At 47.8% G+C, this 24,095-nt stretch overlaps 11 protein-coding genes across 11 annotated transcripts; 7 read left to right on the top strand and 4 right to left on the bottom strand.

The window, feature by feature from the left end:
- Nucleotides 1-1,162: 1,162 nt before the first annotated feature.
- On the bottom strand, nt 1,163-2,200 carry bgt1 (1,3-beta-glucanosyltransferase Bgt1; the record flags this gene model as incomplete). The annotated part of the gene is made up of 3 exons (XM_032088071.1): nt 1,163-1,559; nt 1,618-1,875; nt 1,938-2,200. 3 exons carry the CDS (start codon nt 2,198-2,200, stop codon nt 1,163-1,165), a joined length of 918 nt encoding a protein of 305 aa, XP_031937213.1.
- Nucleotides 2,201-3,366: 1,166 nt separating this feature from the next.
- On the bottom strand, nt 3,367-4,331 carry BDV37DRAFT_297333 (SANT/Myb-like DNA-binding domain-containing protein; the record flags this gene model as incomplete). Its single annotated transcript, XM_032090305.1, has 3 exons — nt 3,367-3,773; nt 3,848-4,147; nt 4,224-4,331. 3 exons carry the CDS (start codon nt 4,329-4,331, stop codon nt 3,528-3,530), a joined length of 654 nt encoding a protein of 217 aa, XP_031937212.1. The 3' UTR covers nt 3,367-3,527.
- Nucleotides 4,332-4,978: 647 nt separating this feature from the next.
- BDV37DRAFT_259335 (emp24/gp25L/p24 family protein) lies at nt 4,979-6,281 on the top strand. Its single transcript, XM_032083129.1, has 4 exons — nt 4,979-5,383; nt 5,536-5,743; nt 5,808-5,995; nt 6,092-6,281. Exons 1-4 carry the CDS (start codon nt 5,186-5,188, stop codon nt 6,107-6,109), a joined length of 612 nt encoding a protein of 203 aa, XP_031937211.1. The 5' UTR covers nt 4,979-5,185; the 3' UTR covers nt 6,110-6,281.
- A 279-nt stretch (nt 6,282-6,560) lies between these two features.
- Nucleotides 6,561-7,306, top strand: BDV37DRAFT_259334 (uncharacterized protein). Its single transcript, XM_032083128.1, has 2 exons — nt 6,561-6,754; nt 6,882-7,306. Exons 1-2 carry the CDS (start codon nt 6,635-6,637, stop codon nt 7,263-7,265), a joined length of 504 nt encoding a protein of 167 aa, XP_031937210.1. The 5' UTR covers nt 6,561-6,634; the 3' UTR covers nt 7,266-7,306.
- BDV37DRAFT_259328 (DUF3237 domain-containing protein) lies at nt 7,307-8,532 on the bottom strand. Its single transcript, XM_032083127.1, has 8 exons — nt 8,375-8,532; nt 8,286-8,313; nt 8,184-8,218; nt 7,966-8,105; nt 7,859-7,874; nt 7,688-7,790; nt 7,614-7,633; nt 7,307-7,556 (listed from the first exon to the last, which is right to left on the bottom strand). Exons 1-8 carry the CDS (start codon nt 8,414-8,416, stop codon nt 7,437-7,439), a joined length of 504 nt encoding a protein of 167 aa, XP_031937209.1. The 5' UTR covers nt 8,417-8,532; the 3' UTR covers nt 7,307-7,436.
- A 1,649-nt stretch (nt 8,533-10,181) lies between these two features.
- Nucleotides 10,182-12,890, top strand: BDV37DRAFT_220292 (endopolyphosphatase). The gene is made up of 2 exons (XM_032080155.1): nt 10,182-10,607; nt 10,662-12,890. The coding sequence occupies exons 1-2, from the start codon at nt 10,421-10,423 to the stop codon at nt 12,509-12,511; spliced, it is 2,037 nt and encodes a 678-aa protein (XP_031937208.1). The 5' UTR covers nt 10,182-10,420; the 3' UTR covers nt 12,512-12,890.
- Nucleotides 12,891-14,317: 1,427 nt separating this feature from the next.
- erg27 lies at nt 14,318-16,348 on the top strand. The gene has a single exon (XM_032080151.1). The coding sequence runs from the start codon at nt 14,888-14,890 to the stop codon at nt 16,004-16,006; it is 1,119 nt and encodes a 372-aa protein (XP_031937207.1). The 5' UTR covers nt 14,318-14,887; the 3' UTR covers nt 16,007-16,348.
- Nucleotides 16,349-18,354, top strand: BDV37DRAFT_220157 (transferase family-domain-containing protein). The gene has a single exon (XM_032080152.1). It carries the CDS (start codon nt 16,691-16,693, stop codon nt 18,167-18,169), a length of 1,479 nt encoding a protein of 492 aa, XP_031937206.1. The 5' UTR covers nt 16,349-16,690; the 3' UTR covers nt 18,170-18,354.
- Nucleotides 18,265-19,248, bottom strand: BDV37DRAFT_259322 (uncharacterized protein). The gene has a single exon (XM_032083126.1). The coding sequence runs from the start codon at nt 18,875-18,877 to the stop codon at nt 18,539-18,541; it is 339 nt and encodes a 112-aa protein (XP_031937205.1). The 5' UTR covers nt 18,878-19,248; the 3' UTR covers nt 18,265-18,538.
- Nucleotides 19,182-20,564, top strand: BDV37DRAFT_220159 (uncharacterized protein). The gene is made up of 2 exons (XM_032080153.1): nt 19,182-19,632; nt 19,698-20,564. The coding sequence occupies exons 1-2, from the start codon at nt 19,485-19,487 to the stop codon at nt 20,546-20,548; spliced, it is 999 nt and encodes a 332-aa protein (XP_031937204.1). The 5' UTR covers nt 19,182-19,484; the 3' UTR covers nt 20,549-20,564.
- Nucleotides 20,565-21,199: 635 nt separating this feature from the next.
- Nucleotides 21,200-24,023, top strand: BDV37DRAFT_220108 (transcription factor domain-containing protein). The gene is made up of 2 exons (XM_032080149.1): nt 21,200-21,860; nt 21,909-24,023. Exons 1-2 carry the CDS (start codon nt 21,850-21,852, stop codon nt 23,890-23,892), a joined length of 1,995 nt encoding a protein of 664 aa, XP_031937203.1. The 5' UTR covers nt 21,200-21,849; the 3' UTR covers nt 23,893-24,023.
- Nucleotides 24,024-24,095: the final 72 nt, after the last annotated feature.

Below are 24,095 nucleotides of genomic sequence, written 5' to 3'. Positions count from 1 at the left end.
TTTTTTTTTTTTTTTTTTTTTTGTTCTAATCTTTGGACTCAGACCATGACACGATCAGCCAAAAGAACTAAACTTCCCCGTTCAGACTTAAAGCGGCCGAGGAAGAATATCATAGGCGGAGAGACTTCAAAAAGCCGGGCCGTTGGGGAAAATCAAAGTATTTTACAGTCAGAATATACCGGAGGTCCAAGTGACTACTTTACTAGCCTTACTACTAGTAGTACTACTATTTAACTTGACCGCCATCTCTACAATACGGAGCACACGTCTGCTCTGTACCAACTGTGATACATACATCCATACATACTACGGAGTATGGACTCTGTACAGACATTCATCCAGCATTCCTACAAACTCCAATCTGATGCACATACCAAGGATCGCTATGTGGCCAGCCGAATTTCTTACTCTCCCTGGAAAGATAGCCAATTATCTATGGGCACGAACTAATGGGGGATCCGACTTATTCTGTGGAAACACGTATGGAGTCCAGATCTAATTATTGTTGGTTGCTTCACTATTGCTTACACTGTACAGATATAGGTACTCCGTTGAGCTGCATCTTTTCTGGAACATACAGAGTCCACCGAGGCCGTCAGCAAAGGCAATAGGCCAGCCCCTGAGTGATGTTCGACCCCATAAACAAATAAACACATCTCTTTGGTTCGTGTCCTCCGTTCAGGGGTAAATTCTACCACCGCGAAAACCACGGTTCCCTCGGTCAAGCCATTACCATACATACCATACCCATACACAGCTACCTACCTGCTTGGTATCACTGAAGGTTACAGTACCCGACATTTTTAGTTACGTAGTATTGATTGTGTAAGCATTCTCGTGTTCCACGTGACCACATGACCTTGGCGGTTCTAATAAGATATTACACTCATTGTTGATAGAGAATAGATCCTTGATCAGGTTTCTCAGTACTCTAGGACTATCGTCACAGTTGAACTACTGCCACATAATTGGCTTTTACATGTTTCATAGCAAATAATGCACCAATAGTAATGCACAAACATCCACAGATATACGCGCGACCATGTTTTCTCGCCTGTTGAGCTAGAATTTGAATATATGATACAGGAGAATTTCAAGGATAATTTCAAAGTAAACAACGGCCGCCGGGCACCTTGCCGAGGCTAGAAAGAGTGGCATATGCCTATTTAGGGCAAGACAAGTCGAACTTGGCCTTACGGTCGGCAGTGAAGAGGCCCCAGTGGGTCTCATCCTTCTCCTCGCCGTTGTCACCAATGCTGGTGGGCTTCCAGGATTCGTCGAAAGCCTCAAAGTAGAAAACATCGACACCCCAGGCAAGCATAGAGCAGACAGCCTCCTTCCAGTACCGTGCAGCATTCTGAGTGCCAGCCTTGGCAGCTGCATAGTCAGAACCGCCATCGGTGGGCCAACCAGTCTCGCCGTTTGCGAAGACAATCTTGTCCTTGTTGTTGCCAGCAGCCTTTTCAATACTTTCCAGAGCCAGCGTTGTGTCATTCCAATAAGTCTTGGTAGCGTGGTCGATATCCGATCCTTGCCAATAGGCGAAGGCATTGGCCATACTATGAGGTTGTTAGTTAGGGTAGCGAATATAAAGCGATACCAATTTAGATAACGTACATGTAAGTGACACCGCCCTCGATGATGGGATTGGCAGTACCATCATAGAAAAGGTTCCAGCTGTCTACCGTACCAACGGTCGTCTTGGGGAACGCATCCTGGACCGTACGAATCTTGTCCAGGAGTTGCTGGGCAGTAAGGCCTTTGCGGTAAAGAGTTTCAGAACCGACAGTGATGGAATGGACAACATCTTCATTTCCGGGAACAGTCTTCTTCAAGACATTCAGGTCATTGTTGAAGGATTCCTCATAATCAGCCCTAACGAAACAAGCGACGTTAATACCCCGAGGTCTCCAGCATCTATATGACGTGTAACCTACCAGACACCCAACACAACTTTGAACTGCTTGTTCTTGGCTGCAGGAACGATATTCACAGCAGTGTCGCAGTCATTGGCGGAGTATGTACGGACGAGGGTGGTTAGGCTCTTGAGCGCGTCAAAGTCGGCTTCATAGTCGCTAGTGGACTTGCAGGTGCCGTCAGGATTCTTGTTACCCAGGGAAAGACCGAGGGTACCCCGCTTCCCGGCGGTAACAGCGGGAATCGCTGCGAGTATAAGAGAAAGAAGACCAGCGGCACGCATTTTCGGAGATGTCGTCGCTCAGTCAAAGAGAGAGGATGAGTTACGAGTAGAGAACGCGAAGGAGAAGGGGATAAATGCCTTCTGCCTATTTGTACTGTGAGAAAAGAGAGAAAGGAGGTATGTACAGGTACAAAAAAAAAAAAAGAGAAAGAAAGAAATTGGAATAAGACCAAAATAACAACAACAATATAGGGAAGGGGGTAGTGCCCGATAGGAAGGATTGACTGGGAATATATAAGAATAGAAGCTGTACGTCAAGAAAAGAAAGTGTGGAGTTGGATTGGGTAAGAATTGCCTCCTGAAGCACACCCGACAATTCCAGCAAATCTCCCCGGAGGGAATGGAAGTGAGTGATCAAAGAGAACGACGTCTTGGCCAATGATATAATTAGAAAAAGATTCGAGTTGGCCCACTCATGCCAGGGCCCACCCGAATCACCCAATCTACAGTCGCATTGAAAGATTCGAGCCCTTCCAGACCCTTCGGGTCTCCACCAGCCGTCCCTGTTGTTGGCCAACGGCTCCCTGATTGCTCAGTGGCAGACGCGAAGTGACCCGGCGATCCCTATAAGCCAATGCTATTCTTGGGTTCTCGACTGAAACCTCCACTAAACTTGAGGAAGTCAAGACCTGGCCCACAGTGATTAGTGCAACTGCTACGGAGTACTGTCTTGGGGTCTACAGGGTTTCAGGGTCTGGAATCAATCGCTATCAGTTTGATATACTCCGTACTCTGTAACATGATCTTACCATGGCCGACTCCGTTCAAGACTGCCTTTACGAGGTACTCTGTACTACTGGTAATGGTCAAAATGCTCCTTACAGCATCAATTTGGGCGTCCCGAATCGGTACCGACCAATGCCCGAGTCTCACTCACGGCGTGGCGTTATCGAATGATTTTTCCATCGGGTCGGATGCGGATGCTTCATCCTGTTGTTCTCGGCCTTCACCGAATCCTATCGCTCTCAAGAAACATGGGAAGGTCTTCTGGAAACCTCGGTCCAATTTTTGTGGCTACCGAATCATTTCTAAAGGATACTCGTTGACAAACGTCATACTGTCACAAACAGACCCTTGAACGCGAATTCCTAATCCACCCGAACCTTTGGCATGGACGCTCCGGATAGAGTCAAAAACGCAACGAGAACCAGAAGGGCCGAAAAACAGAGGGGAAAATATTACGTCCACATTCTTATTCTGACATGTCCACCTAACCTGCCCATTTAGGACAAGTACTCGAGCCATCAAGCATTCCATGTACCGACCACATGGTGTTGCCGGTTGCCGAAAACCCCGGTATGGGTCTCGAGAAAAAATCAACGTTGGTTTAGGTTCTCCATTGGCAATGGCATTCTCTGACTTCTTCTGGATTGATCATCGATTTGGCCTCGTCTGGGGTAATACTGCGCCCGGTCCTCTCGTTGAAATGGGTGCTAACAGCCAACCATTTGTCTCTATCCCAATTGGCAGCAATTGTATGCAGAAGTAACACGTCCTCCAAATCAAATTTTTCATCAGTATAGAGCACATGTTTGACTTTTGATGGTTGAGAGGCAATCAGATGATCGTCAGTCTACCAGGATAATCTGTCAGAAAGAGAGGGGAAACGAGTACCCCAAACTAAGCTCGTAGAGTGAATGTACTCACCTTGTCATTAGTAACCAATGGATCTGAGAAAGACACATTTCGCTCAACTCTCCCATCTTCCGACATTTCATAGATGAAATGCACCTCGTTGGTATCTCTTCTCGGTTTTGCAACAATGTCTTTCGTGATGTCCTCTCGAAGGTTCAGCCATCGCTCTTTGAGATCTTCGACAGGCTTATTGTTCATCGCAGCAGATATATATTTCCATGGGATATTGCATTTTCTAAGATCCTGAAGGATCATATCGTCTTGAGCAGACCATCTGGTGTTTATAGAAGCTTCGGGCGTAGCTTTCCCACGCTGCATATATCACTGTTAGCATTTTTGAATACTGAGCATTTCTTGTTCATGTAAAATTCAAACCATTGCTTCTTACAATCTTTGCATTATAGGTGAGCCATCTCTCGTTTGTAGTCCTGTAGCCTCTGAATAACGGCATGAATGGTATTCGGTAACGTTCACCGTCCACTATAAATACAGGCATGATAATCTTTCATAGCATCCAGACACTTTATGGTCGCTCAGAGAGACGAGTTTATAGGTAGATTATGGGATGACTGGTCTGTCCGTTGTGAGTTTATGTATGTGGGCATCGCGAGGAAACATGAAGGGGGGGGAACTTGGAGCTCCAGTACAGACAGTAGCTTCCTAAAAAGGAAGATGAGGGGTTAGTCGGGTGATTGAAAATTGAGGCGGATATTATGCCCTGTAGAAATGCAAATATCTGTCTCAATGACTATTCTATATCATCTCCTCTATGGGATCATCTTACGTTTGCATTTTCTTGCCTGACATATCACCGTGTAGTTTGAGAGATGTACCGTCAGCCAGTTTTAAAAAGGTTGATAGTCGTATACCACAGATATATGTCAGTGCCAGTCATTCAGTAGAGTTATAATATAGGGAAAGAACAAGTAATAAGTCATCAAAACACTTCATTCACTATATTGAATGTGTCTAGTGCCGAGAGTGACTAATTAGATATACCAGTAGAAGCAAATCACTACTTGAACAGGAAACCTTTTCATGGAGTAATCCTTATTATTGTCCCAATGTAACAATACCTCGCTAATCATTCATAGATAATGCTTCCATTGATTGCTTGTTTGTATGGTTGGCATAAACTTCAGGATGTGACACCTGAGGCCATACAGTGCTTAGGTGGTCCGAGCGCCTCAACTTCCCAGACGGAATGAGAGAAGACCACCTTGCGCGTCGTCGGGGAATATCGACCGTCAGGCCGCAATCGTCCACCACCCCAACCTGCTTTCCTTCGAAGGTTCATACTATTCCCTGAGTCGAAAACTACGATTGCAGGCAAGGAACCATACGCCCACCATGCGATTTTCCGTAACAACCCTCCTGATCACCGCGCTGGGGTGGATCACCGCTGTGACCGCACACACCATCCAGCTTAAGGCTCACTCGAGAGAATGCTACCACGAATCGCTGCACAAAGATGACAAGATGACGGTCAGCTTTCAAGTCGGTGATCGGGAATTCGGAGGCAGTGGCAATCTGGAGATTGACTTCTGGGTACGGCCCTTCCCTCTCATTGTGCTGTTTCGGAATGCAGATTGGGCCCCGGTCGACGTCGGCCCTCGTTCAAAAGGAATCAACAACCGGATACATGAGCTGATTGGAGTTGACTGAACTGAGCGCTGACGTTTTTCTTTTCTTGTTGCTAGGTTGAGGACCCCTTGAACAACCGCCAGTACTATAAACAGGCTATCTCCTCGGAGGACTACTCGTTTGTTGCTCACGCGGACGGTAAATATGTCTACTGCTTCAGCAACGAAGGATGGACTTCGAACTCGAAGGAGGTGTCCTTCAATGTTCACGGAATTGTCTACGTCCCTGAATCGGAAATGCCCCAGGATCCTTTGGAAGTGGAAGGTATGGATGAAAACACAACTTGCGCTCAAGTCGCTCCAGCAGCTAATTGTTTTCGGTTTCTCAGTTCGTCGTCTTTCGGAGGCATTGGCCCAGGTTAAGGATGAACAGTCTTATATTGTGTTGAGAGAGCGAGTACACCGGAACACCGCCGAGAGCACAAATGCTAGAGTGAAGTGGTGGAGTATCTTCCAGCTTGCGGTGCTTATTGGAGAGGGCATCTTCCAGGTGTGGTGGTTGAAGAGATTTTTTGAGGTGAGTTATATGAGACACAAGCTCCCCGCTTCCGTTTGCTTGTCCTTTCCCCGTGGAATACTTCTCCTTGAGCGATGACTGACTGTGATTCGATAGGTCAAACGTGTGGTTTAATTTATGTTTTCGGGCATTTCACAGGGGTTTTCTAGGCATTTGTGCAATGGAGCGTGTCCTATATCAGAATAAAAGACTTCGAGTCTGTCGTAGTGACGAAGTGAAATATATGAATTTATGTGCACAGTCACGAGTATACTTAGCCATCTACAAGCAATTCATTCAATTGAAGAAGCGTTACCTACCTACCTACCTACGTATTAGGTACGCAGCTTAGGACTCAGGCAGAAACCAATCGGGCGTTCCCGTAAAGTACCACCATTTAAGCTACTGAACCTGGACTAGACCTCATTCTTATGAAAAGGCACCTTATGTCTAGTATGAATGAAGTACTAGTATGTAACCTTAACCTGCAGCTGCCCCGCACACATCAAAAATACCCTGCGATTTATATCAACCTCGTAATGACAGTAATCTAGAGATCCTTCTACCCTCATCCCAGGGCAGAAAAGAGGCACACAGCTCACGATCTACAATCAATTATTCCACTTCCCTATCGAGCCCCGAACAGCCACAATCCGGGCCATGGACCCGAATACGTCATACCCTCTCCAAACAAACGATCCGCTCTTTTACCTCTGCTGGCGCAGACAATCTTGCGGATGGTGTTTGCAAGGCGATGCTCCTTGTAGCTGGTGTTCAGTGGTACGTTGACGTCGCCTTTCCTCACACACCTCGCCATAACCCCTGCCCTCTTTCTATCATATTCTCCACCCCATTCCAACAACGCAGACATCTGGTTACTAGTATATGTCTAAACCGATCCTAACAGACCTCAACCTGCGTGCCCAATCCCGCTCGCTTCCCTATATTGGCTCCTCTTGGCTCCTCTAATATCTGTCCTTTGGGGCCCAAGGAGCGATGGGAACTCCGTGCCATGCCATTCGGGTGCAATGTTAGTACTTTTACATTCTTGACAGCCGTAGTTTCCGTCCTGGGGACATTGGCTGCTATTGCACTGGGGTATTTCGTGGTATGGGCTGCAAAGAGACTGAGACGGTCCTGGGGACAGGGCAAACTTGGAGGCGGGTGTATGGATTGGAGTTCTTGGGCAAGACGAGGGGTTTTCCGTCGGCGTCGAGTCCGTACGGTAGGGGATGTGGAAGGGAACCGGAATGGGAACTCTGAGAGAACGCCCTTGTTGGAAGGAGATTGAATGCTTGGGATGTATGTATGTATGGAGCCATTGTATTACTTTGTGATCTAGTCTACCAAAATTGTCTGTGTGGAAGTGGAAGATATGTTTAATCTTTCGCTTGGAGTTGATACATCGATTGACGTTCGTCCTATCGGGACCATTGTACACCCTGACACGAAAGGATCTGGTTTAGCCCTGGAGAACCTGGCTGACTCTGTACTCAACGACTGGTTTGCCGCTCTCGATGTTGAAGCGTCCCTGGCCGACGAACACGCGGTTCTCGAGGTCCTTGTAGCGCTCGTCGCCGGTCTGTATTTGTGTTAACATGGGTTTGTTTTGGGGCGTAGGGATGGGGTGTAATCTTGCCTCGAAGGTAAAATGAGTGACTAGTGCTACTGTTAGTGATGGTTCTGCCATGGATAGCCCGGTGATGTACTCACAGATATTGCCGAAAGGCGTGGAGCCCTCTGGGGCGGTGCCGGCGAAGACCGCCTGCTCTGTTGAGGTGAGATTGACGACACCGGTGTAGTTCAGGTAAAGAAGCTGGTTGCAACTGTCGTTAAGTGTCTTGTTTTTCATCCCATGTTCTAGTGCGGATTAGAGTAACCTACGGCATCGTCCTTGGTCCTGGATTACGATGATAGTTAGAACGTAATTCAGGATAGAGAAAGGCAGGGTAGAGAGGGAATAAAGAGGGCGTAAAAAGGTAGAAGCCTACTTAAGAACTGCATGCGCGTTCAATCGCATGTGCTTGCCATCGGCATCCGCGTGGATGTAGTCATTGCCGACTCCGACGAACTCTGCGTCTAGCGCGGGGGAGAAACCAGAGTCACCCTTGACGGTACCTCCGGTCATAGGCTTTTGCCCGTCAAAAGAGTACAGTTAGACTCTATCCTGTCTATATGTTACATAGAGATGAAGAATAGGTTGTCATACCACAACCTGTAGCGGGTTGGACCGAGAAGCGCTGCCTATGCGCAGACTAGTAGTTAGTTGTCTTCCGCTCTTTGGCATTGACGACTCGGAAGCACGACCCACCAACTGCTAGAGGGGCATCTATGTTCACCTAGTTTCAAGTCAGATTTCAGGAACATGAGGCAAGTCTTGGTGTTGGTCAGCATACGTACCCGAACGGTGAAGGCAGGCTTAAGAGTAGGAAATTCGGACATGATGGCTTGCTAGTGATGAACTAAGATCAGTGATAGCAAGAGAGAGATTATACAAAGTGATTGAATTGCTTTAAAGGGAAAATGAATCTAGAATTCGATGATGCACCGAGGAGAACGCGGTTTTCGACCGGCGCAATTGAACCCCGCACTAGTGGAGTGATTATGTACGATGAGGGGCATTTATCCTACAACAACCTCGACATATTTCCTGGCCACAAGTTCCATGGAGAGTCGTATCATATGTCAGTAGTATTCATGCTTTGTGGTACACTGTGTATATTGTACGCCAGTGATGTTACTTGACGTCCATTTTAGGATTAGAGGATCACGTTCCCAGTTGTATATGTGCGCTGTGCTCCAGCTCTATCGGGGATCATATAATAAGAACAAGGAGAAAACATCTAGAGATGCCCTCCCTTAATCTCGGCTGTTCTTGTCTATGGACATTTGTCATATTCTCTAATCTTTGAATCCATTTGTTATTCTATATACCTATGGAAGAGCTAAGGACATTGACATTTCGTTATGCCACGTTCTCATGGGCATACGCTGTGGATTATTAGAACCACCTGAATCGTAACATCTGGGACGTTTCGATAAATCCAAACTCAATCCACTTGAACTTTCACCAGCATCCGACGGGTCACTGCATACCAAACATCCAAGACGCACATCGGCAACTTCCCAAATCAACGGTGTGGCTCCATTGCAGACAGCTTCCCTTGAATTGAGATAGTTGGATATTCATGAGTGAAAGAGTTTTTGGATATGAATAAGGCAGCATGATCGATCATCTTTTGCAGAGTTGGAAGAGAGAAATATCCTCATTTTTGCCCGAATCGCTTCAAAGTTCCAGCCTTCACATTGTTTCTCTTCCTGCACCTATCACTTAGCTGGAGATTGTGGATTATTATTAGGTGTGTCAATTACGGCATCTTTTGTGCGTCGGTAATTTTAAGCCCCCAACTCGAAGGGCTGAGGAGACATCTGTAAGTCATCCAGTGGACCACTAATTTCACGGGTGCTGGCCACATCATTGGGCCTAAGAGACTATAATAAGCTTACAGATGCATTCCATAACGACGCAAATCACTTTGCTCCGCAAGCTCAGTCTTCCCGGAAGGCTGCATAGACCCTTGGAACAACACAGTGGCGGTCTACTACACAATAGGTGATGTCTACAGAAGAACCAAACACAAAAGTGCATGGCATAAACGGTATGTTGAGATAATTATGAGTCACGAGACATGATCTGCGGACGATGAATTGGCCAGATCTGATATCTTAAGCCTTCGCGCTAGTGAATTCGACTGACCCGACCCTTAAGCGGTGCCCTATTACAAGTTCCGTTTGCATTGCTCATGAAACCCACAACCACAGCCCGTGCTCACAAGGTCTCCAGGACTCCCACACGCATAAATGGGTCATGTTACTCCAGTTAACCCCAAGTCGAGCAAACCAACTGCCCCCTGGCACCCACGTGGGGACTCCCGCAGACAGGAGAGGCTCTGTCTGACATTTGGTTGGGTAGAAGTTAGAGGATTGACGCTGCGGGTCACTGCATAGCCTATACTGTACCCGCACATATACTCTGACAGAGTCAGTAGACACCTCCAATATAGAAATCCGACCACCTGAGTATGGCGTGTGACCCCTCCCTTCAGAATGCATAAAGGCCTATACATTTGTCCAACCTATCTTGAGTTAAGAGTGTAAAGTTTGAATATTGAAAATTCAAAAAAGACACTACCAAGAGATCCGACTCGGAAGTGGGCCAACACGGTACTCGGCAGGCTAAACCTAATCAGGCTCCAAATTTCATCCATCAACTAAACGGTAGTGACGTTTGACTCTGCCATTATTTTTTACGTTTTTTATCTCGCTTCCTCAACCTTTGCAGGTCGCGTGTCTGCTTCCTGTTTTCATGTTTGGGAGTGCTGGCAAGAGCCAAACTATTCTTTTGCCGCCCGGTCGGGGCTTCTCGTGGTCTAGAAAGAAATACCAATGCTTCCCATTCTGCTTCTCCCGATTATCTCTACCCTGATCGGCAGTGCTTCCGCCATACCTATATCGGACCAACAACCGTTGGGCGACCGGCTTGGGCACTCAGATGGAGATCTTTATAGTATTGATAAGCTACCGGGCTCCTCTTCTGGCCGAGGACTCACCGGCCGCTTTCTGCATATAACAGGTACGGAGCCGTGTATCCCAGCAAACGAAGGAGGAAGCAGGCTAATCTTTGCAGATTTACACCCAGACTCGCACTACAAGGCCGGGAGATCCGTGGACGAGGATGACGCATGCCATCGGGGAAAAGGCCCTGCGGGGTACTTTGGATCGGAAGGGACCGAATGCGACTCGCCGCTCACACTCATAAACGAAACATTCCGCTGGATAGAGAAGAACCTCAAAGGCCATATCGACTTTGTCATATGGACTGGTGACTCAGCTCGTCATGATAATGATGAGAAAATTCCTCGAACAGAGGAGGAGGTGTCTGCCTTGAACGAGATCATTGCTGGCAAATTCATTGAAACTTTCAAAGAGGGTTCCAGTCACTTTCCTTCTATTCCAATCGTCCCCACGCTGGGAAATAACGACTTCATGCCACACAACATATTCAACGATGGCCCAAACCGATGGACTAAGAGGTTTGTCGATGTATGGGCAAAGTTTATCCCGGAGCATCAGCGCCACACCTTCGTGGAGGGTGGCTGGTTTACGTCAGAGGTGATTCCCAACAAGTTGACAGTAATCAGCTTGAACACAATGTATTTCTTTGACTCCAACTCCGCGGTCGACGGCTGTAGCGCCAAATCGCAGCCAGGATTTGAACATATGGAGTGGCTGCGTGTGCAACTACAGTTGCTGCGGTCACGCGACATGAAAGCAATCCTGATAGGGCATGTTCCGCCGGCGAGGTCTGGATCCAAGCGAAGCTGGGATGAGACGTGTTGGCAGAAATACACTCTTTGGGTCCATCAGTATCGTGACATTATTGTTGGTACTGCCTATGGGCATATGAACATCGACCATTTTATGCTCCAGGATAGCCGTAAAGTGGACATCCTTGATGCCAGCAGCAAGAGCTCGGCTTCTTCAGCCGTGGCTGACGATACGTCTCCCTTGGTCTCTGTTCAGTCCCGCCAAAGTTACCTTGTCGATCTCAGGAAAGATTGGTCTAAAATGCCGTCACCACCCCCGGGAATTTCAGACCTATATGAATTATTTGAGGATGATCCCACCGAACATACCGAAAATGCTGATCTTGAGGCTCTGATGTCCAAGAAAAAGAGACGCAAGTTTCTGAAGAAGATTGGTGGTCCCTGGGCTGAGCGATACAGTGTATCATTGGTATCTCCCAGCGTAGTTCCCAATTACTTCCCATCGCTTCGGGTCGTTGAGTATAACATCTCTGGCTTGGCCGATGCCACGACTTGGGCCGAGTATTTGGATCTAGATACTGCAGTAGCCTCGCCATCCTTCGAGATGATAGAAGATGATGCATTTATCGAGGAAAAGAAGAAGGGGAAGAAGAAGAAGAAGAAGAATAAGCCCCACTTCAAGGTTCCCAAACCCCCGTCGTCGTCTGCTCCACCAGGGCCGGCGTACTCGAACCAACCGCTTACATGGCTGGGTTACACTCAATACTACGCCAACCTAACCAAGATCAACGAGCATATGACCAGCAGCAGGGAAGTGGCGGGTGGCTCCGCCAGTCCTACCGAAACCGAAAGTAACGAGGTTTCTGAAACGAGCCATGGTGAGGATGCCTTCATCTATGAGGTTGAATACGACACGAGGGATGATCGAATTTACAAGATGGAGGATCTCACAGTGCGCAGTTTCTTTGAACTGGCGACTCGGATTGCGAAGGAATCCTCAAAAAAGAATGATATCTCGGCAGACACTACGAATGTCAATGGTCTACCTGCCAGTAAGACTGGCGTGGTCGATGATTATGACGATGATGACTTTGAACAACAAAAGAAAAAGAAAAAGAAAAACGCCCAGAACAAAGTATGGCGAACGTTCTTAGAACGCGCGTTTGTAGGATTTTTAGACAGTGATGACCTTGATGACATGTCAGAATGATTCAGTTTTCTTTTACGCGATGGTTTGGGCTGAAGAATATAGAATAGGCCGACAAGGGACGGGTTTTATTTCTTGCCATTTGTTTTATAATTTCAAAGAACCAGTATTTCTACATGTATATAGTAGTCTCCTGGCTCATAATGCTGGTGTTGCTAGACTTCAGATGTGGGGATGCATGTCAAAACGGAGTTGCACTTTGACAGTTGATCTGTGTTGGATATAAATGATAGTAACAAATGCTAAATCCACTATTTCACAGCATAACCTTGATTATCTTTATTGTACTGTACATGCTATATAGTAACAGATATATGCATACCGTAGAGCAAGGATAAGTTAGCGGTGAACAGGGCGGTGGGACTCTGCCATGTGTTGGAATGGTCATATTTGGCACCTTGTTTCTATCCTCACATGGAGACTGACTGACTACACTTACAGGACTCAACTGCAGTCCATGGAGGGAGGGGACCAGTAATACTGATTTTCTTTCAAAGAAGACGGTGCCACCTTGTTGCAAGGTGATGTCTCACAGCCCCCGCCAACCCATCGATTATGTCGGTGCCACGCTGGCAGATGCCTGCCAACTGTCAAGATTGCGCCCCGTCCGAGTTAATTTCTGCCGCCATCCCAATGCTAACAAGCGCGCGGACGCTGAGCTCCAACGCTTGTGGTTTAGTCCATGAGACGGTCTCTGCGACGGAGTGGCCCAGGCACAGAGATCATGCCTTTTCTGAAATGCCTGTGCTATAATGAGATCATCTACAGTCTGCAGCACTATCTGCGGCCTAAGTGCTACTTATTTCTGCCGGACGATAGGCGATCCACCGTACTAATCCTATCTCATCCATCGACTGGATTAAAAGCTGCAAGGCAGCGAAAATCAGCACTCGGGTTTTGACACGTATCGAACTAAACGATGCGTTGTCCTCCCGCGTCATGCTTGGACTTTGGGGGACGGCAGCAGTCAAAATTTCGCCACATTTCTTTCCCCCCCCGTAATTATTTATGACGATTATCTTCAATTATGGAGGGTTTTGTATGGCTGCCCGACTGTTCCCGTGTTTTGGGAATTAAAAAAAAGGGAGAAAATAAAAATTTCCCCCACAATGGAGGATAGCAAGATCGGATGAGGCGACAGTGAGGTTCAATGCATATGACGGCATTGGAATATTGAGAGAAACAACAGGACATTGTATAGATTAAGACAGAACTGACCCAGTATTGCCGCGGCTCCATCCACTTCCATACTGCGCCAGGGGAAATTCCGACCGCACAAGTACTAATTTCCCTTGCATCAGCCGGTTCTCACTACGACCTGACTATTTCAGTTCCTTCCCCCAATGCACGGGCAGCAGTGGCCGGGCTGTCCACTTCTTTTGTCAATTGTGGCTGATACCACTTTTTGGACCAAATCCAGTTTGAACAATCGCAATATCTAAGCCGCTTCCTCTTCATCCAACGGCTAATGCTAGGGCTTGTTCGTATCTCTTATTGTTTTTGACTGTGCCCCTCCCATCCTCATTGCCAGCAACCGCTGGCTGAGAAGCACAGACTACCGCCTTACCGCGCCAGTTGCACACGATGCATCGAAAGTGCCTCCTGCCTCACAACCACGAGCTCCTTGCCCTTGAATATTTTGACCGTTCCCCCCTTCCGTGTGCCTTGCGTTGCTAATACTTCCTTGTATCAATCGATTGTTTTATATTTCCAGTTCTTGCATACAGTCCTGGTTATCGAAACCCCGTCGCAGCGTTGTAACGTTTTTGATTGGAAACACCAACCTGTCTTTTTAGCTCCCTTTGTGCCATTGTACAGTCTACACCAGAAATTCTTGCATATTGCGAGAGGTTTCAAGGCACTCAGTACTTGACCTGTTTGTAACATATACATTTTACGATTCAATTGGTGGCTTTGTGATTTCAGCGCTTCGCTTTGTCGTTCGGTGCTTAATTTCTTGATTCTCCAATACAATTCGAAAGCGACTTTTGAGGGACAGGCGCAAGGGAGATTACAGCACACAGTCGAAGCAAGCTTCGAAGTGACAGTACGCAAAAGAAATTCTCACTTAACTGCCGACATTGCATAGCGACAAACCTAAAAAAAGAAGTGCATCTGGCTTAAGCGCCTGGCATGGGCAGCAAACTGTACCGCGCTTGAATAAACTGGCTTGATTCTACCGTTCGCTTGTGCGCGCCTCCGAGGTAAGATGAAAAGCTCTTTAGCACTCTTTCTGTTCCATATTTTCCACCACATTCCACTGTCGCGCTTGAAATATAGTCGAAACGACGAAGGCTTCTATTTCTCCTTGTGCAGTTGACAGCTTGCCTCGGTCATCTGGAGTACTTGGATTCTTCTGGAGACAATCATTTCGCTAACATGGCACAATATGCAATGTACATGGCTAATGTCTGCGACGGTTTCTCTATAGACCCTAATTTTCTGGCTTTGTGGATGGCTTCCTCCGAGGTAGACCAGAAGGCCTTGGGCAATTTCGCGGCCTTAACCAGCCTCGAAAACCCCTTCCTGTCCGCAATGCTTTATAGAGTTCTAGGCCTTTCGGTCATGCTTTCGAAGAAGTTACTTCGTGCACGACGATTACGGCGACTGGACCCTAGCCGAGAAACCAAGTCGCTGCAGTTGTATCATCATATCTTATGGCTCTCCCGTGAAGGATTGCTGATTCTGGAAGAGTTCGTTCTCCCGATGGTTGAGGGATATGTGGAGCCGAAGATCCTGGCCTATAAACTCCGAGCATCTTTTTACCACATATTTGTGCTTTTCCACAATCAGCCTGCAGTTCACTGGCCCGGCATCACCAGTTTTCCGAGCAATGGTACCAAACTAAACAACGCACCCAAAGCCGAATCACTAGGCAAAGAACCCGGGTCGAGGTTCTCATTTAGATCGAATGCAGAATCAATATCAGTCCCTGAACAGCCAGCTTACAGCTCAGGGAATGTCTCTCGGTACACTACTCTCCAGGTTCCCCCGGGACTTGCACCCGTTCAACCGCCCAAGGCGTCGTCCTTTCTCCTGCCTGCTCTCGACTACACCCCTACGGCGACGGCATGCTTCAATCACGCGTCTCTCTTGGCCGAACGATTTCTTCCTGGCTCCCACCCTCTGCGTCTGTCTATCAAGCTCGAATATGCGGCGTATCTTTACGATTGCCTCCATGATCCCAATGCTTGCCGGCGGGTGGCCAAACAAGCTATAGCGGATGTGTATAAAGCCCAAGAGGCTATGGATGATGAAAGCTTTGCGGATGCCGCTGAGATCGTTGGAATTTTGGGGAAGATGGTTAAGCGAGGGGGCAAGACTAGCACTGAAGGTAGCAGCACGGCCTCTGCGACACTTCGGGGTGGGAGTTCGAGGAGTGAAATTGGCGATACACCGGCAACGGTCACACCAGTGCCACCTGTAACAGCATCACCAAAGACTAGCAATGACTTGCCTCCAGCCGTTCCTGACCCTACCATGATGAACCCAATCTAATATCACTACAAGCTTTGAGTGCGGATGATTAATTGCGACGATGTCACTGCGATTGTATATGATGGCCAAACGTGCTGCAGTGTGGGTGTTTGATGAAATTCACAGATCTTCCTCGGCTGTGGCACTGGCCTTGACTTTTGTCCTTTTACTTTGTTTGGAGCGACATTATATACTCTTTCCTTTTATTGGGTTTAGGCTTTTATACCTCTAATGCGGTAATTCTAGATAGTCATTTTGTATTATCCAACCTCACAATGCTAACAAAAAGAAGCTATGCGTTGGGATTTACATTGTTCCTTGCTTGCTTTTCGAATTCAGTAGCTATGATGGTTGGTGGCCCTGCAATACGACCCACTGTCTGTTGACAGACCATCTCAGTCTCAACATTCTGAAGGGAATACTTGAAGTCACTCGCCATGATATCATGATCCGTTATTATCGAGTGTAGTGAGCATTATCTGTTTCCCCATGGAGAAAGACCCTGGAATTCCGACTTTGCTTGAGCAAACCAAGGGCATTCTGACTACTTGGCAACGACAAAGCAAATCCAAGTTTCTCCAGTCTACCATAATGTATCAAGTTTCCATTTGCATTTTCGATGACCCTTTAACTAATGAACTAGTACTTCTGAGCGTTTGGACCGTTTGCTAATGGCCCTAACCGCGCAAGATTCAGTTCGCAGGCATGGATTTCTTCAACTACCCTTTGACAGCTTTCGACTCTGCATCGCCACGGGGCTACCCTGCCTTTCTCCTCTTCTTCCGCTCTACAAATCCACAAACAGGACTCCAGGCATTAGAAGATGGGGTGGCCAAGCTAATCCAACGGCTTCCATTCCTTGCTGGGGATATCCACCCGTGCCCCTGCGACCATCCTTTTAAAGAACAGATACAGCCCTCACCTCGTACGCTCGACAAGGTGCCAATGTTCCAGTCTCAGTACCAGTCTGTACCAATGTCCAGTGTGGTGAGCCAGCTTGGGTCCGCCATTTACACAAACACCCTGTGCCCCATTCGACCTCGTCTGGATGATTCTGAACCTCACCCGGTCCTTCGCTTTCAGGGAACCCAATTAAAAGATGGCATTGTCCTCAGCATGTCCTTTTCTCATAATGTGTTTGACGCTGCTGGGGCTGGATATGTGTTGGAATCATTGGCAGCTTGCTGTTACAATACTTCAACCGGAGGCACTGACGCTCAGATGCCGTTGGCATTGGACCCAGAGGCCGATTTGCGGATAAGACAGGTGATCTTGGACGATGTCTCTAGGCCATACAGCACGGGACAGTTCTCAGAGAACTACCGGTGCAACGCAAGCGAGAAAGTGCGCGACGAACTTGCCTCAGTGGTAGCGGTTTATCACCACAAGATGTATACTTTATCTGCGAATAAGATCCAGATATTGAGGACAACGTGCAATAACCTAACTCCCTGCTTTGAGAAAGTGTCATCTTCACAAGCTAGGTCTCTCTCGAGGTCAGATATAGTGAGCGCAGCACTTGCGCTTTGCGTGAAAAGGAGTCGGGCTGCTGCGGCGCCGAGTGGACTAGTATCCAAACCGAAGGAGCCAGGGCGATTTGCGCTGGCCGTGAATCTGCGCCCGCGTCTCCGGAAAGTCGGTGCTGAAAAGTATTTCGGTAGTTTTATGACCACTGTCCAGATTAATTCGATACAGAAGGATGTATCCCCAGGAGGGGGGTTTTCTGATTACAGGGGATTTGACCTGCTGCATCTCACAAGAATTGCCTTAAACTTCCGTCAGAAGGTCGCTGCCGTTACCCCTGAATATGTTCACGAGTTGGGCTCTCATTTGAGACAACAGAAGAATATTCGGCTTACAACTAGGCTTGCAGAATTCGGTGTGACTGATATGAGACCGCTAAAAATGTACAGCCTCAACTTTGGGGGGCAATTGGGTTTCATTGATTACCTGTGGCTCCAGTTGAAGCCCATCGATGGAACGTGTGTCATTATGCCAGCTCGTATCAAAGATTCTGATAATCACTACGGGAGCAAGGTAGAGGGTTCATGGGACGTCTTGATCACATTGAAGCCGAACGTTCTTGATACTTTGGAGAAGGATCCACTGTTCAGCTTTTTGGTGGAGAAGAAGGAACAGCTGGTCGGGTTCAATTCAAACACTGGTGTACATGCGCACTTATAACCGTGTTTCATGCTGCAATACCAAGCATCATTGTGATTGTGGAGACTAGGTGGAAAACTTTCCAATTGCGTCTATATTGATAGTCAAACCAGCAAGGGGTTTCTTTTTTTTTTTTTTTTTTGGCTAAGTGAACATGCTTATTTACGAGTCTGTGGCCAGATCAGTTTGAGGGCCCTTTGCTGCTATCGGTGCTACTGTGGGATAGTGAAGGCACCCATATGTGATACAAGGGCTAAGGATAACATTGTGGATGCCCGGAGTAAAGAGGCGACATGGTTCAAACAAAGAAAATAGAAGCCGATGTCGTACTGGGCGAAGTAGTCTTGATCCTGCCCTCGTCTTTGTGGGGAGTATACTAGTGCCAGATTATTACCTGTGCGCGAGTGCACGGAAAGTGGATGATGAGTACATTTCGATCCTGAACCAAGGAAGAAGGGCCGGTCTATAGTGTTGCAACATGAGGCAGCATCTGGGTCGCCTCAGGCAGACGACGCTAACCGATGCTACGGTAAAATCCCCAGGGCGGTCGGGAATCAGAAAAAAATAAGGAGAGAAAGAAAGGAAAGACAAAGTGCAGATCGGCCACAGGACTAGTGAAAAGGCTATTGACTTCGTGCCAATCGAACTGCCAAAACGCCTCTGCCAAAAATAATCACCGGTCATACTTGCATGCTTAGGGGGTTGGATACTGCTCTGATTCGACTTCATTGTTGATTTTCCTCCTCACTCATCCTCGTCTCTCGCAGCTCGTTCCCCACGGGCAACTCAACCTTGGCCTCTATCGACTTGGCAACATCCGCTTGCGACCGGGCGTTACGTTGCGTCGACCACGTCCTTTACGTCATTCAGTAGCGATCGAATCCTGCAAAAGTTCCCCCCGACATAGAATAAACATTCCATGCCGATTTAAAGCCTTATACTCCTCTCCCCATCTGGCGTCAACCCCACCATTGCGTGTTGTGCCTATCTCGTTGCCGGGGCTTCATTTCTCAAGTCACTTTCGCGAGATACCGACCGACCGGGCGACTGACCCCCGACCGAAGGCGAAAAAAAAAAAAAAAAAAAGGAAAGAAAACAAAGAGGCAGCAACCGAGCAGAGATATAAGTGCGCGTGGGGAATTCAGTCAAAAACTAGACGCTATTCCGCATATACCAATCGGGTCTTGATTTAATTTTCAGCTTAGTCGTCAATTCCGTATGGCAATGAAGTTGCCTGATCACGAAAGCTCTTGAAGCAAGCAGGAATTCTGTTGACTCTGGAAACTCGCCTTCTCGAGGATTGCCAGCGTGGACGAGAGGTCTATGAACGTGTATAATGCGGTCAGGCTTCCACAAACCTGTTGCCTTCCCTGTTCTTGCTCTTCTTGTTTTCTCACTGCTCAGCTTGGTGTCCTTGGCAAAAGAGTGGGACTTTTATAATCTGCGCTTCGGGTATATCGGTTACCATCATAACGATGTTCGGCGTAAGTGTCTTGTGTTCCGTTGTGATTCATCGGTTATAACACCCAGCTCATATTGCGTGGAACAGAACCTTCCCGTTTTAGAGATGGCCCAGTCGACGTCCGGTCGAGGATACGGACGACTGGCAGTCAGTGTAAGTCGTGGGCGATAAATGGTTACTGCCTACCAGATCTGGACCGTGTGCATCGCTCGCGGCGCTCCGTGCCAGACACTCCACGTAGCTCGTTCGAGGCTGCTACGGTTTTTGACGCCGATTCGATAGCATACCTTGCCGAAGAACCATCACCTTTCGCGCGAGGTGTACGCGTTTTCAAATCGCTTTTCACGAAACAGACAGATGATAGTCAGATATCTAACCCTCTTGTCACGGGGAGCGCCTCTTCTGCGGTCTCAGCACCTAGCTCTCTCCCCTCAAATGGATCCAACTTAGCTGTTATCGGTGCCTCTCCTACCATTGAAGCACGCCTTCCCAAGTCGTACAGCGGCAATGCCACGGCCACGGCGAAAAAAGTCACTTCGCAACGGCCCCAGTATCCTCTTCCTCATTTACGTGACTTATGGCAGCGGGCCTGCCATGCTACGAGGGCCTCTCTTGGGGACTGGACTGTTCCACATATTCTTCGAAGAGAACGACTACCACCCGGTTCTGAAGCGATCACCGAAGAGACATTGCAATTGTCAAGACAAACTGATCAACACATTGAAGAGGTTACACCCAAGGTGCTCAGTAATGCCGCGCTTTCGACCTTGTCACCTACATCTCCGCAATCGCCTGCTAAGCCAACCGACATCCCTGATTTACCTGTGGCAACTGAAGAGCCGCCCAAGGGCGTTGGTCATGGTCCGAATTCACAGCCTGCACGCGGCAGTTGCATGGCTATTGTCATCAGCCTAGTTGTCGGTGTCATGTGGTTCTGAGAAATCGTTGTGCGCCTCCAACACTCTCCCAACTACCGCAATGATTCAAAATGATGAACAAGCAGTATTGGCATGGGGTTTGATTTTGTTTTCTTCGATTGTCGCATACTTTGGCATCCCCTGTTTACGGAATACGGACCTGGCGCCTGTTTATGTACGTTTTCTTCCCTTTTCAGTCGGTATGCAACTGGCTGCTGGTAAATCGTTTGTTCGTCCTTGTGGACCACTAATTTCCCTGTCACCATGCACGGGGCTGGCTTTGATTCTCTGCAGCAATATTGGCTTATTTTATGTATGGACAACTTCAGCTGTTTTGTGTATATCCCTCGGCCCGGGATGCCATGTTTGATGTCTTACGAGATTTGATCGTTTGGTTGATAGATATGACCTGGATAGTTCTCTGATAGTCGTCCGCAGTCTGTACTTCATACCAATGGTTGCCGATTGGCAACTTGGGACTGGCCTACTGGATGGTCTTGTACAGTACCTAATAATATTTAATCGTTGATGACCAATTTCTGTGCTCGACCGGTAGCGAAGTCTTCATAAAGAGCGACCTCTAAATATTCATAGGATACATAGCAAGAAACGATAACTTGGTGAGAGAGGTCATGGTTCGTTTTGGAGTTGATCTGCATTTGTTTACCTGGAATTCGATACGTCCAGCGCACGGACCATATCCATGAATCGCCTTCCCGTGGCCAGGGTTCCTTTTTCACCTCTCCGTCTGCTCGCCTTCTCCCAAGCCCCATTGTCAGCATCATCCGTATATATCGACAATCATACGTGCTGTTGTCTAATTGTCTTGAGTTGGTATCACAACAGTGTGTGAACGAAAATATTATCGGCCTGAGCTGACTAGACGCGCCTTGTTCAATGTGACAATCGGGGCTAAGCTTCGAATATAGAGCTGGGAAACCTCACATCGCATTGTGCACATACTATCTAAGTAATCTGCTATATAACTGAATATTCAAACAAGCTACCCGTTAGTAAATGGAGGGCATTTAGCAATTGTATTGATACTGAACGCTGAATGGCAGGGTTTCAAGTCATCTACAATCTTCAAACGCCTGCAGGATGCGCAACGTGACAAGACTTCCTGGTACTCCTTGTTGTGTATGTCGCCTCAAAAAGAGAGGATGCGACAGACAGAAACCAAGTATGCTTACGTTAAATCTCACTGCATAACTTCCTTACCCTTGCGCCCCTACGCTGCGCGACAAAATTACTAAGTACTGTGTATAGTATGCGGAGCATGTCAGCAAAGGGGCCAGCCATGCTCCTATAGACCCCAGGATATGCCCCCTACGTATGACTCAAATCTGATCTGATTGAATCCTGCTAAGGTCGGTCGCAGTGAATCCCAGAGACGACGTATGACTACCCAGGTGTTCTCTGAGCTAGAGGCTGTTATTGTTTCTACTCCAAGCAATGAAAGACGCCTACGAGTTCGTGGGGTGCGCCGGTCGCCTGAGATTACAGGAGACGACGTGATTGAGGTCTCCTCCGTGAATTCGGAGCAAAGCTACCACACCGCTGTTGTGCCTCAGGAGGAAGGCTTCCATCTCGATGATGGTGGTGCGCAGGCCTCGCAAATGATGAGGTTGCAAAGAGCTGTTGAGGAGCGAACAGGCAGGGTTAAGGATGAAGATCTAACAGGCGACATCCCTCTTTTAACTCAAAATCCCATGTTCACAAACGGAGTCATACAGCCTTCAGTCGCCAGATCGAATGGCGAGGACCCACCAGTGCACTTGTCACAGGACATGGCTGATCATCTTGTTCTCTCTTACTTAACGAGAGAATATGCAAACTTGCCCATCCTGGACTTGTTGCACTTTCAATCAGCCTACGAGAGTACCAGAACTGAACAGGATATAGCCGCAACATCCAGTAGTTTCCATGGAATTTTGAATACCATTTTCGGTTTATCTGGTCTGAGTGCAACCGATGTGAATGACGAAGATGTGACGAGTTTCTTCAATCGCGGTCAGAGGATGTCCAGGGATATGGAGAACAGCGGATCTCTATGTGAACGTATTCAATCATTTATTTTACAAAGCCAGTATCTATATGCGATTGGCAACTCAAGATTGGCATGGATGTTCATTGGGTTTGCCATCCGCACGGCGCAGGTTCTGGGCCTGCACTTCAAGACAGGGGGGCATGATGCCCGAGGAAGGCGGGATCGCGAACTCGCTCGGCGACTCTGGCATAGCGCTATGATCCTGGAACGGATGATTGCGCTGCAACTAGGGCTTCCACCGCAAACCTCCAATCCACTGAGGGTGCCGTTACCGACGCATTGGGACACTGACTACATCGATTTTATATCCGGAGGAAATCCCCCCACCACGGCAGATCGTCCATCATTAATAGAGTTCTTGACAGCCTGTGCGAGGCTGTATAGCCATGTCGAGGATATTCTAGCATGGGAGGATGAACTGAGAATGCAGCCGAATAGTTGTGCTGCGAAGAAGCTCCTTTCTTTTGACTTCAAAATATTTTTGAAGGTGGACACTCTTTTATACGATTGGCAGACATCTCTGCCATCGTATCTGAATAATGATGCCGCGGACGGCATATGGAATGATCCGGTAGTGTGTCGGCAGCGGAATGTTCTCCGAGCACGCTACCTATATGTCCGTCTTCGACTTTATCGGCCTCTGCTGGCCTTGGGACTCGCACTGTCCACCAAATGCAACTGTCGACCTGAAGGCCGCCCGCATGCTACCAAAGAGGAGCCTAGCTCATCTACCTCCCCTGTGGTTTTCAGCATGGTACGCGATGCCTCAATCAAGAGCGTGGCGGTCGCCTTGGAACTGATCAACCTTATCCGTACGCACGAAGATGGGCCGCGCGATGGTAGGCTAGACCAAGGTCACTATAATCTGATCTCTCCATATTGGGAGAATATCGATTATATTTACGCCTGCGGAACGGTCTTTCTCGCAGCTCGTCTAAGTAACTTTAGCAGCTTCAGTGACAATAATTCTGGTGGAATCAATGAAGGGGAGGTAGAGACGTCTTTGACGCGTGCTATCGATATGTTGGACCATTACCACAGTATTAGACCAAATGGCAAGGTGGCGCGTATAGCACAGCTGTGCTGCAATACATTAAAAACTCTCTCAGATGTTGTTAAAAAGCCTGGCACTGCTGGCCCATCAACCGGCGCAGCTGCAGTCTTGAATGAAAATACTCGAGATTGGCTCCTGGGTAGGACGGAGAACAGCAATCCGGCCCTTAACAGAACCCGGAGGCAGTCGATAGGGGACGCGCTCGCATATTATGGATGGATTGAGAGTCTGCCTATAGATTTGGCTGGTCCACTGGAATGAGGCTTTGATACCCTTGCATTGTGTACTAAACAAGACATTATTGTTACTTTCTATGACGATCAGCAATTGCTATATAGAATCCTGTTTTCGATCAACACCTTGGCTATTTAACAGATGCCTGGCTTTATCTAGTCATTCCATTAACCCTTACTAACGGCTAAACGGCCACGATGCCCTTCTGCAGCTGAACAAAGGAGGCCATC

This window comes from Aspergillus pseudonomiae, assembly GCF_009193645.1.
Source record: "Aspergillus pseudonomiae strain CBS 119388 unplaced genomic scaffold BDV37scaffold_88, whole genome shotgun sequence".
NCBI lineage: Eukaryota > Fungi > Ascomycota > Eurotiomycetes > Eurotiales > Aspergillaceae > Aspergillus > Aspergillus pseudonomiae.
This window is presented reverse-complemented; position numbering and strand designations above follow the sequence as displayed.